Raw genomic sequence first — 12,805 nt, 5'->3', positions numbered from 1 at the left:
CTTGAAATGGTTTTGTATTTTATATTTTTTTATATTTGAAATTAAACATTTTATTTTGAGGTAACTGTTGACTGACATGTAGTTCTAAGAAATAATACAGAGATCCCATGTACCCAGTTTCCCCAAATGGTAACATCTTGCATGATTATAGTATAATATCGCAACTAGGATATTGACATCTCTACATCAATATACAGAACATTTTTATCACCACAAGAACTTTATTTTTTTAAATTTAATTTAATTTAATTTTTGGCTGTGTTGGGTCTTCGTTGCTGTGTGCAGGCTTTCTCTAGTTGCGGCAAGTGGGGGCTACTCTTCATTGCGTTGCACGGGCTTCTCATTGTGGTGGCTTCTCTTGTTGCGGAGCACAGGCTCTAGGCACACAGGCTTCAGTAATTGTGGCATGCAGCTCAGTAGTTGTGGCTCGCAGGCTCTAGAGCACAGGCTCAGTAGTTGTGGCGCATGGGCTTAGTTGCTCCACGGCATGTGCGATCTTCCCGGACCAGGGATCGAACCCGTGTCCCCTGCACTGGCAGGTGGATTCTTAACCACTGCGCCATCAGGGAAGCCCCACAAGAACTTTTATAATGACAACTACTTCCCTCCTACCACCAGCCTCACCTTATCCCCTAGCAACCACTAATCTAGGCTTCATTTCCATAATTTTTGTCTTTTCAAAGATGTTATATAGGTGGAATCATACTAGTACGTATGTCTAGAACTTCTAGCATTATTTTGAAGAGTGGTGATAGTGGACATGCTTTAATTGCTTCTGATCTTAGGGGGAAAGCATTCAGTCTTTCACCATTAACTCTAATGTTAGCTATAGATTTTTGGTAAGTGTTCTTTATCAAGTTGAGGAAGTTCCTCTCTATTCCTATTTTTCTCTATTGTTTCACTGAAGAAAGAGTCCACAGGTCTCCTCAAAAGCCATTCCAAATGTGCTCCCTCTATTGGCTATATTTTTTAAGGTACATAGCTTTGCATAGGAATCTCAGGTTCTCATTCAATCTTTGAGCCTGGTTAGCTCTATTCATGTCCATTCTTCTCCTTCCCTGCTTCACTCATGTTGGCCTACCAGATGATTGGTTTCCCTCCAAAATGGTGACTCTCTGACCTACATCTTTTATTTAGTTCTCTTCCCAGGACTGTGCTTTTCCTGATGAACTCCCCCTTCTGAAGTCTTACACTGTGTCTCTTTGAACACTTGTTCTCAGGTCAAGGATATGTAATCTAAAACTTTTAGCACTTTAAACAATCTTTTCTTTCACATATGGATATTTAAAATAACTTTTCCATTTTGACCCTTTTAAATGGAGACTATTCAGTCTCCAATGACCAACCCACGTCAAGACTGGTCAACTTTGTCCAACAATCCATATTCCTTCTAATAAATGCCTTCTGGTCATATACTTGATATGATTAGAAAGAAGTAAATTGAGGATGCCACCTAGAGATGTGAAGAGTGTGCTACAAGGTACCATTACCTCGGAAAGGTCATGAAATGCTGGGAATCTGGTCCTTTTCATTACATGTTGAATTGAATAAATCTGGTCAATGAGACATCAACAAAGTTCACAGGAGACTGATATACAAATAAGTAATATAACCGTCAAGTGGAATCAAAACTCCTTTTATCTCATTAGTAAACTTCCTTGTAGAAAATACCTTAACAGCAAATTATTATAAACAGTATATTTCTCAATGAGCATGAAATCAGAATAAGAGATCTTAGAAAAATCAAGTTTTTAAATGATAAAACAAATATTTTCATTAATTTCTAACTCCATTATTCCAATTTTTATGTAACGCCATTTTTCCCTACAATATCTTGAGAAAGTTACATAGTTATAAACTGGGTAACCCCAGTTTACAGTTGGAGAAACAGACACTCTGTGTCAACAACCTGTACAAGATCCTTGAGGAAGTCAGAGGTAACCCCAGTGTAGTAATAAATTGCTCCTCTCTGCTAGTCAAGGTGAGATGGCTCCCCCACTTAGGTGGCATTTCTGGAATGCAAAGCTCTATTTCCAAAATTAGATGTTATTGGGCATAGGTATGTGCTGTCAAAAAAAGGTATGCCCATTTTTTTCAGTCTGTATTCAAGTGCCTGAGGTTACTGTTACCAAAAATACAAACTGCCCAGTATTCTTGAAGCTATTCTGTCAAATATATAAACCAGATTCTGTGTTAAGTTATACAAGATTTACATGAATACTCTCCAGATGTTTAATGTCACAGAAAGAACTTATTCTGTTGTTTGGGATTCCTCAAAACCATATCCTCTGTGTTTGCATATGACAGGACACCCCGGGACATGAATGCTAAAAAGAGAATGGACACATATGGCATTCTCTAGGGAAAATAAACTTTGCCACATTGTAATATAAGATGAAGTTAAGGAGTGTGATGTGACTTTAGAATATATATATATACATATGTATATATATATGTATATATATGTATATATATATATATATATATTTCATCAAAAGTGAAGTAAAATTTTTGGTACTTTTCACAGAGCCATAAAAAAAAATCACAATGTGTATCTCTTTAGCTGTTTCATAATTAATATTGATTACATGAGAGCAAGAGAAATAACCAATGCCAGAGGATCATGGCCAGCATCCATTTTGAGTATTCAGAGCCAGTTTTTAAATATTTTGAAAGTGTATTCTTTATTATCAGAGTGTAGAGTTTGATATATATGCATAAGATCTACCCTTTTATTTATATTGTTTAGATCATCTCTCTCCTTATTTTTGCCTGCTTGATCTATTTTGTTATTAAAAGTGGTATATTAAAATTTCCTATTATTAGGGTGTTTCTACCTATGTCCCCTTTCATCTCCTGTAGTTTTGTTTCATAAAAGTTGCTGTGTTATTTGATGCATAATACTCACATGTTATGTCTTCATTGTGGATTATGGTTTTTAGCACTTCTTTGTCATGTTTTCCTGATTTCGTACTTGAATTCTACTCTACCTTATCAGGATTTGCTACCCCTGTTCTCTTTTTATGTCCATTTTCCTGGTATACTCTTGCACATGCTTTTAATTTTGGCCTTTATGAGTCACTTTAAGTGTGTCTCTTACATATAGCATGTACTTTGGTTTTGTTTGCAAGTCAATTGGAAATTTTTTTCTTTAAATAGGTGTTATATTCATTCACATCTTAAGTTAAAAAAAACAATAAAATTGCCTTTATTAGTATACAGTTTTAACATACATACAGATTCATGTTACTATTACCATGATCTGAATATAGAACAGCTCCCTCACACTTCCTCCATGGAGTCAATTCCTCCCTCCCACCTAACTCCTGGGACACACTGATCTTTTTTCTGTTGCTTTAGTTTTGCATTTTCTGGGATGACATAGAAATGTGGTATAAATGGAATCACACAATATGTAACCTTTTGAGATTGACTTCCTTCACTCAACATAATGCCTTTGAGGTCCATCTGTGTTTTTGCATGTGTCAATAATTTGTTCTTCCTTATTGCTTATTCCATCAAATGGATGTCATACAGTTGTCCTACAGTTTGTTCATTTGTTGGAAGAAAATGAGTTGTTTATAGTTTTTGGAGATTATGAATAGAGCTGAGATGCACATTTGCGTACAGGTTTTTGTGTGAACGTACATTTTCATTTCTCTGGGATAAATGCCTATGAGTGAGATTGTAGGGTCACATGATATGTGTATGTTTAACTTTATAGGAAACTGCTAAACTGCTTGATACAGTGGCTGTACCGTTTTTTATTCCCACCAGCAAAGATTAAATTTCTAGTTGATTAGCTTCCTTGTCAGCACTTAGTATTGTCAAGTTTTTTGTTTGTTTTCCCATCTTCTGTGGTAGCTCAATGTAGTTTTAATTTACATTTCACTAATGGATAATAATGTTAAGCATCTTTCATGTGCTTATTTGCCATCTGTGTATATTGTTTGGTGAAGTGTATGCCCAAGTCTTTTGCTCATTTTTAAAATTAAGTTGTTTGTTTCCTTATTGTTCCTTACTGTTTAGTTTTGAGAGTTCTTTATATAGTCTGGATACAAGTCTTTTGCTGTATATAACATTTCCAAGTCTTTTTCTCCTGGTCTGGACCTTATCTTTTCTTTCTCTTAATTGTCTTACACAGAGCTGAAGTTTTAAATTTTAATGAAGTCAAATTTATCATTTTTTTTCCTTTGTGGGTTGTACATTTAGTGTCATATTTAAGAACCTTTGACTTACTCCAGGTTACAAAGATTTTCTTCTATGTGTTCTTAAATTTTTTTTTATAGTTCTACGCTTTACATCTAGACCTATGACTGATTTTGAACTAATTTTTTATGAAGTCGGAAGGGTTTTGCCTATAGACATCCAGTTGTCCTAACACCATTTTTTGAAACGACAGTGCTTTCTCCAGTAAATTGCCTTTCCGCCTTTGTCAAAAATCAATTGGACGGGACTTTTCTGGTGGTCCAGTGGTTAAGAATCTACACTTCCAATGCAGGGGCATGGTTTCAATTCCTGGTCGGGGAACTAAGATCCCATATGCCGCGTGGTGAGGCCAAAAATATATATATATATATATATTGCACATATTTATGTGGGTCTATTTCTGACTCTGTCTTCTGTTCTATTGATCTACATGTCTCTCTCTTCACCAACACAGCACTGTCTTGGTTATGATAACCTTATTATAATAAGTGTTAAAACAAGGTAGTGTGGGTCCTTCAAATTTATTTTTTTTCAAACTTGTTTTAATTATTTTAATTTCTTTGTCTTTTGATATAAATTTTAGAATCAGTTCTCTTATTGGAATTGCATTAGATCTATAGATCCCATTCATAATAAAATATGTGGAACAAACTTTAAAATTGTAAAACCTAATGATATAATGGGCACATATGAACCAACCAGTCAATCAAAGAAGTGGAACATTAAAACTTGCATCTATTTCTGTGCTTTCCCTCTGTCTTGTATCCATAACTACTTTTTCCTTTGATGAAGCTAATTACTCAAGGGCAAACATTCGAATTTGTTGAATTCTTAGGTCTTCTGAATCACTTTACCTTCCACTTGTGATTTGGCTGTTAGAATTTTACTTCTTATGATGGCCTCTTCTAAAAAATGTCGAGAGTACAAGAGGAGATACACTTCATACTACTTCAAAAAACCATATTTTTTAGTTTCTACTATGTTGAACTAATTTTTCAAGTTAAACATTAGGTTTAAAGAGGTTTAAATTTTAATCTTAAATAAAGTAATGGAATTGAAATAAGTAATTAATACAATTATTCAGTCATTTATTACTTCTAAAGTTCCATAGGAATGTACCAGTACCTTTCTTATGGCACCTATAATTCTCTACATTGCATCACATTTATTTATGTGTATATCAGATTTAGTTTCCTCCATTTTATTAAAATATAATTGTCATTAAACATTGTATTAAAGGTGTACAACATAATTATTTGACTATGTATATATTGAAAAGTTATCACCACAATGGTTTTAGTTAACATCCATCACCTCACGTAGTTACAATTTTGTCTTTCTTGTGATGAGAACTTTTAAGATCTACTCTCTTAGCAACTTTCAAATATACAATACAGTATACTTAACTATAGTTACCATATTGCACATTAATCCCCAGATTTATTTATCTTGTAACACCCTCACCCATTTCCCCCTCCAACTCCTACCTCTGGCAACCACCAATCTGTGCTTCACTTCTCAAACCTGGAACAAGACCTCTCTCTGTATTGCAGTAGTGCTTCATACCAAGTCTGCCACTCAGTTAATTTCGAACAAATGAGTGAAGTGTATTTTTACCTCTGTCAATATCATCCCAGATCTCAGTTGAATTGTTTTGCCATTTCTTTGAGATTGTATTATGTAGCTTTTGAACAAGGACTAAAGATGTAAGCAAAGCTCATGAAAATTAGTCTGGAGAAATGAAGCAGCAGATATTTCTAGATCCAACTCATTGTTAATGACCACCTAAGTCTCTCAGTACTGTAGTCAGTTGGATTTTTGTCTTTCCTTTCCAGCTGAATGCTTCCAAGCAACCTTGAGCAGGGAGGTAAAGAATAAATGGAAGTGTAGACTATTAGGTTGTGAAAACATTGCATTCCCCCAACTGGGGCACTCAATAAGTGGCTAGTCACAGGAAACCTACACCACAGAATATAGTTCCATTTCTTTTATTTGGTGAGAAGCCTATTTATGAGTTAATGTGGGATGAAGGTATTCAGTGCAAAACCTGTATCAGATGGCTAAGTATTAACCAGTAGAATATATCCTTAGAATTACTCCTTCTCATTCAAATATTTACTAATATAAAATTCTGGGCTTCCCTGGTGGCGCAATGGTTGAGAATCTGCCTGCCAATGCGGAGGACACGGGTTCGAGCCCTGGTCTGGGAGGATCCCACATGCCGCGGAGCAGCTGGGCCCGTGAGCCACAATTACTGAGCCTGTGCGTCTGGAGCCTGTGCTCCACAACAAGAGAGGCCAAGATAGTGAGAGGCCCGCGCACCGCGATGAAGAGTGGCCCCCGCTTGCCACAACTAGAGAAAGCCCTCGCACAGAAACGAAGACCCAACACAGTCATAAATAAATAAAATAAATAAATAAATAAAGCATGACACAAATTAAGCAATGTGAATACCATCAAGCTTTAAAAAAAAGAAAAAATTCTGATGTGTCTAGCATTAGTGTCATTCATTATCACGAGCATGAAGGGTTTAGCTGTATTTGTGTATTAACTTTTACAATGTTAAAATTTAATATTTATAATGTTGCACTTAATTCACCCATTTAAAAACATTTACTGAGTGCCTAGGCCTTCTTTTGGACTCTAGGAATACAACAATGAAGCAAACATACAGGTCATATTCTAAATTTCATAACCAAATGATGTCTATAGCAATTAATTTTCTTTGAAATTTATCTAAAACAAATTATTTCTGTTTTGGGGAAAATTCTCCATATATTATCATTGTATTATAAATATATTTGAATCTCTATTTTGATTTTAAGTAAGAAATATATAAGATTGCTAAGAAATCTAACTTAATAAACTAAACTGATACATAATTTTTTAGCAGTTGTAATAATTCATATTATAAATATATTTGAAATCTATTTAGCCTTTGCTTTCATGACAAGATAATATTTTCATTGACATAACATAATCTTTAATGTTTTATCACAGTCTTGCTCAAGATTCCTGAGTCTTAGGCCATAGGATATTGTGATGTGATCTAAGATTGTCCTAATATCACTCTAAATCTGTATGTATATTAAATATTGGCAGTAGGTTTAATTAGCTTTCATTAAGTACTTCAGCTTTTCAGTGTATAATTCTGTACTGCAAGATCATATACATGTGCCACAAATTTTACCAATTTTAGTCAGGCACTTTCTTAATTAACAGATATTTAAAGTTTATTTTTTTAAAAATAAATTTATTTATTTAATTTATTTATTTTTGGCTGTGTTGGGTCTTCGTTGCTGCATACGGGCTTCTCATTGTAGTGGCTTCTCTTGCTGCAGTGCACGGGCTCTAGGCATGCGGGCTCAGTAGTTGTGGCACACGGGCTTAGTTGCTCCGCGGCATGTGGGATCTTCCCGGACCAGGGATTGAACCCGTGTACCCTGCATTGGCAGGCGGATTCTCAACCACTGCGCCACCAGGGAAGCCCTAAAGTTTAATTTTTAGCAGAGATAGTCTGGACTATTTTGACATGAAACTGGTTCTTGTGTCTTGAAAATAATTAGATCATAAAGCCACTAGGGGGCTCACATACCATGTGTGTAAATCATGTGGCATCAGACGTCCACATAAGTACTTCTGGGTACTTAAAAGCACATGATAACTGGGGCAATAATATCACATTCAGTAGTTTTGTGTGGTAGGTTAAAAAGTAACATTCTTAACACAAAAGGTAAGGGCACAGTAACAGAAGATTCTAGGAAATACATTAAACAGGTGTAACTTAGGGAAATTAGCAACGAGGGGTCAAAAATTGAAACTGGAGAAATGTTAAGTCTGGTTGGTATCAATCCCCGTGAACACCCCTTCTGACTGGACTTGCTGTTGCTACAGGAGCATAAGCTCTAACTGTCAACCCTAGAGTCCCTGTGTTGGACAGAATTACTTTTGCACAAATAACATTATCTGGTATTATTTCAGTTGTCTCTTGTAATTGAGAAGACTTATTTGTAATCAATTTAAAAAGTCTTTAGCCTGTTCATTTTCTTTAGTGTAAGATTGTATCAATATTCTTTCATTTTCTAAAGAAAGAATCTTGAAAATCAATTCGAGTCCTTTCTTATATAATTCCAATTCAGGTGTTTCCAGCCAAGTGCATGCTTAAATATTTTATGAATTCTATCTATTTTTATTTTGTTTTGTTTTCAATCCAGGGACAATTCAGCATTAATTTGGCTGGAACTGGGATGAAGATATCCAGTACAGCAAAGTGGCTTGCTCAGGGCAGTTATGCCTCTGTCATCATTCACAGATCACAAGTAAGTCCTGCTGGACCAAAAAACCTGTCTGAAATACTTCTGTGCTGTGAACTAGCATTAAAGGTCCTCTACTTTAAATTTAGAGTTATATGAAGTTAATGACTAATGCGTTATTGCATATGATGGGCTATATTACATATAATGAAATATAACATTAATTTATGAAATTATGGAATTGGGTTCATTTTTATTCATGTGCTTATGCAGATTTTATATACATACACATTCATGTTTAGCCTATAGATATCTGAACATGAAATCAAATGCCAGAGCATATAGATTGAAGTAGCTCAAGTTTGGGGTTGATGGCTTGAAATGAAGGTACTTCAAAAAGAGGTAGTGCTTTTAGCTATACTCTAATTATTAAAGGTTTGTAGGTTTTAATATTTCAAAGTGAGAGGTAACTTTTTGGTTTATTTACCTCACTACTTTGATTTAGTGATAGAGCTGAGGTTGGAGCCATTTGTCATTTAACAAATATCCTTCATAGGTTCTTCAAGAATTAGGAACATTTTTTATGGCTGTATGCATATTTTCCTCTGTCTACCTTTATCTAGAGAACATTGGTATTTGGTTTTTACCTATAGCATATGTATTATCTAAAGTAGAATCCATTTAATTTTGATGCTGGTATGGTGTACTAGCACATACTCTTTATGAGATGTCTCCTAGTACTTGGAGTTACCACGTCTTAGATAGCATGATTCTATCTATAGTAAATCAGGATCTACATTATAAGTGTCCTCACCTATATTGCACATAAATCAGCACCATCAACAACCCCCTGCCCACTCTAAGGTTTTATAATTTTTCTTTCTTTTGATAAAAGTGACTTCTGTTACACTCCTATTTATATGAATACTACTTGTAAATGAAATTCAATTTTCTAATAATCAGAGACTAAAACATTATATTTCTGAATATTATGCAATTGTGTTTCAATTTATAATTAAGGAATTTAAATTTTTATTATTTCTATCATATGGGCAAGCAGTAGGCTTTTTAAAAATGGCTATTTCTAAATATTTATTTGGCAAATTTTGGTCTAATCCCTCTTGGTAGAAGAATGGAAATAAATTAATTACCTAGTTAAAGTATATTCTGAGCAAGTGGAAAATTTAGAGAGTGCAATGAGATATTCTGATTTTATCCAGCTTTTAGGTATCTTTTGGTTAAATGAGATCTGGCTGAGGGCAGCAGTAAAAATGAATATTTAGTACAGTCATTCCTTTTGCTTCTATTTAAGTTCTATTCTAAAGATTATTTGTTTATTTAATTGAGAATTTCTCCCTCAATCAAAAATTTTGCACATGAAGGTATTTCCTGAGATCTGTTGCCTGGTGTGAAACTGAGACTTGTGAAACCCGAATGTACTTATGGAAATGCACGCATATTTTCATTTCCCAGTAAATTTAAGCAAGATTAAGGGTTTACTTATACAATCCGTTTGCGAACAGGAATGTATATAAATTGGAATTTTTACTGCCATTCCTTTCTCTGTTTACTCAGACTCTCTAGAGTTTAGAAATCTTCTGAAAGGAGAGGCAACTTCAAAAGCCCCTGATCTCAAAACATTCTTCATCCTCAAAAGTTCCAGGAACCCAAAGTTTCCTTCTCTACTCTCCCTCCTTAGATTAAAAAAACAAAAACAAAGCAAAACTTACCTTTTCTAGAAACTACAGGAGTTCAAGCTATTTTTGCTTTATCCTATTAAAATGCCTTTTGACTTTTGGACCTAAAGATGGAAGACAGTTTGGAAAGAAAATCTAGCATGTCCTGACCACCTCCTTCACCATCCTCTGCCCACCCATTCCTCAATGAGCAGCTCTGATTTCCTAAAAAAAGAAGAATCTCCCTTTTTAGTCCTTGTCTAATTATAATTCCTGCTTTCAGTCCAGTTTTATTACCCACCCCCCCATTTTATCACCTTCTAAATATTTTCTTCAGGCTGTGTTTCTAATGCTTCCAGGAGATATTTGAGGTTAATATGGCTTGGATTCAGTTAAGGTCAAGTTTGCATAATATCTTTCTTTTAGTTAGTCTGTGAGAATCTTATATAAAATCATGGCAATGCTAGACAACAGATTGGGAGAGGTTTTAATAAACTCACTGAAGCAAATAGATATCTTGTTGAAAAATAAGTGGGTTGAGATGAATTGTCTAAATTAGAGTGTGGTTTATAATCATTAAGTAGATAATATGAATCTCACATTATCTAATTCCCATGACCACAAATTTCAACTAATCCTGAAATGGCATGATCTTTGACCTCAAGTGTAATTGTTGTATGAAACCTTGGCTAATTATTTCAACCTCATGATTCAAAGCATTTGCTTTTTCTGCCTTGTGCACGCAGATACTAGCTTGTAACAGATTCTCCTGTATCTCTGCCTCTTCCTATTTTCAGGATGGAACCAAAGTCTACGGTAGATGTGGAGGGTTCTGTGGAAAGTGTATTCCTCACATGACTACTGGTCTCCCAATTCAAGTAATATGAACATTCAGAAGTGGGAAGTGTGTCCCAAAGAGGAGACATTTTCTGGAACCTGCAAATAGCTGGTGCTTGTTTCTTTACTCTTCCCTTCCTGAGATTTCCATGTCTAAAATGTCTGTGCCTTTTTTTCAGGGCGCTCATCAGGGAGTCACGTCACTGCTTAATTTTTCAAGGCCTTCAAAATAAACTGAACGATATGTGATTCTAATCTGGATCCTTAAAAAGATATAGTAATTTATGGTAGGGTATACAGGGATGCTTGAATTATACCAAGATAATATTGCTGTTAACAGCTTGGACTGGACCACAATTACGTTATGCCTATAAACACACATGTAAATCTCTGCTCTGGTATCCTACTGTACAATGAATGTTTATTCTACTTGTTAAAATGGAGCAAGTAAAAATTAGGAAAATGAACTTATTTAAAACTGCCATAAACATATTGAATCTGTCAGGTGAATAGCAAATCAATAGTCACATCAAAAAAGTACATAGCCATTATACTTTCTACTGATACAGCTTAGATACCTTGTTTTATGTTTCCTTTAATTTTTAGTTGTGCATTATGGTGCTTGAAAAAAATTATCCTAAATTATGGTATAATTTTGTATTTAAAATATATGCTTTGGTTAAATACTAAATATGAAATTTTGTGGGAATAATACAGAAGAAGATATGATATAGTAGAATTTGACTTAAAACACCTACCTCTAATTTGATTGTACTTATAAGAGCAATACATTGTTTTTATAATGTTTATATTCTATCATGTCTTTATAGATCTTATATATGTATATGTCTACTCTTAAAAAATTAATTTTCTCACAGTTAAGTACTGTATTTTACTAATCAAGTAGAAAAGTAAGAATTATTGACATGTTGAAGATACTATTTTGGTAAACATAAAATTATGTTTACATTAGCAAAATTTTTATTAGAGATGTTCAAGTTATTTCATATCTGAGGTGTCTCAAAGCCAGAACATAAAAGATAGTATAAAAATTAACTATTCATGGACAAATTCTCAGGTATTAAGAGATTTTTTTCAGGTGAATAATTTGTGTATTATATAATAATGTGATTTTAAAAGAATCATAGACAAATAATATTTTTCTATGGCAACCTACTTTATAAACCAAGAAAACTGAATCTACTAATAGATTTTTGCCAGTAAATAGTAGTGTACTAGTTTTACCCACAGAGTTTTTCTTTTTCAAAGATTTATTAGGGGTATATTGTACCATATAAGGTACTAAAGCAATTTTGTGCCAATGTGGTTAGATAAACATTTAGGGATCTCTGTATCAGAAAAGAAGTATTTTGCACTATGTGCCTGAAACCAGTTACAAACATTATTACAAACTGTGTAACATTTTCTAGAAATGTTTTTATTCATAAGTAAAATCTTATAATTTATAAACATTTAAGTAATAAACATATTTGTGTGATACATTAGGACTTTGTTTTCATTTTCCTTACAGGTTAAAAAAAAAAAAAAAGGATTCTTCACCAAAAGGTCTATAACTCTAAAATCACTTCAGAAATTCTAAAAAGATTTTATTCAAATTGTTGCAGCTGGGATGGAAACAGCTCCTGTCCAGTGTATACCCTTCTCATGGAAATATGGGCAGGAGGCTGACAAAAATTTGCAATGACTTCAAAAGCTTCTGTTCATAGAAGGGGTACCCATGTATACTCATATTCAATTGGTCAAATTAAATCACATGACCAAATCCTAGTCAATGGGGCAGGGAAATATACTACCTCTACAATGCAGGAT

At 34.1% G+C, this 12,805-nt stretch overlaps 1 protein-coding gene across 1 annotated transcript in view; it reads left to right on the top strand.

The window, feature by feature from the left end:
* Nucleotides 1-12,387, top strand: part of ADAMTS20 (ADAM metallopeptidase with thrombospondin type 1 motif 20) — a 200,124-nt gene extending 187,737 nt beyond the window's left edge. Inside the window, exons 38-39 of the mRNA XM_036866768.1 lie at nucleotides 8,424-8,528; nucleotides 10,936-12,387. Coding sequence (XP_036722663.1) covers nucleotides 8,424-8,528; nucleotides 10,936-11,025 — 195 coding nt within the window. The 3' untranslated portion in view covers nucleotides 11,026-12,387. The remainder of the gene's footprint in view (nucleotides 1-8,423; nucleotides 8,529-10,935) is intronic.
* The last annotated feature ends 418 nt before the right edge of the window (nucleotides 12,388-12,805 follow it).

Source organism: Balaenoptera musculus, chromosome 10 (assembly GCF_009873245.2).
Source record: "Balaenoptera musculus isolate JJ_BM4_2016_0621 chromosome 10, mBalMus1.pri.v3, whole genome shotgun sequence".
Taxonomy (NCBI): Eukaryota; Metazoa; Chordata; class Mammalia; order Artiodactyla; family Balaenopteridae; genus Balaenoptera; species Balaenoptera musculus.
This window is presented reverse-complemented; position numbering and strand designations above follow the sequence as displayed.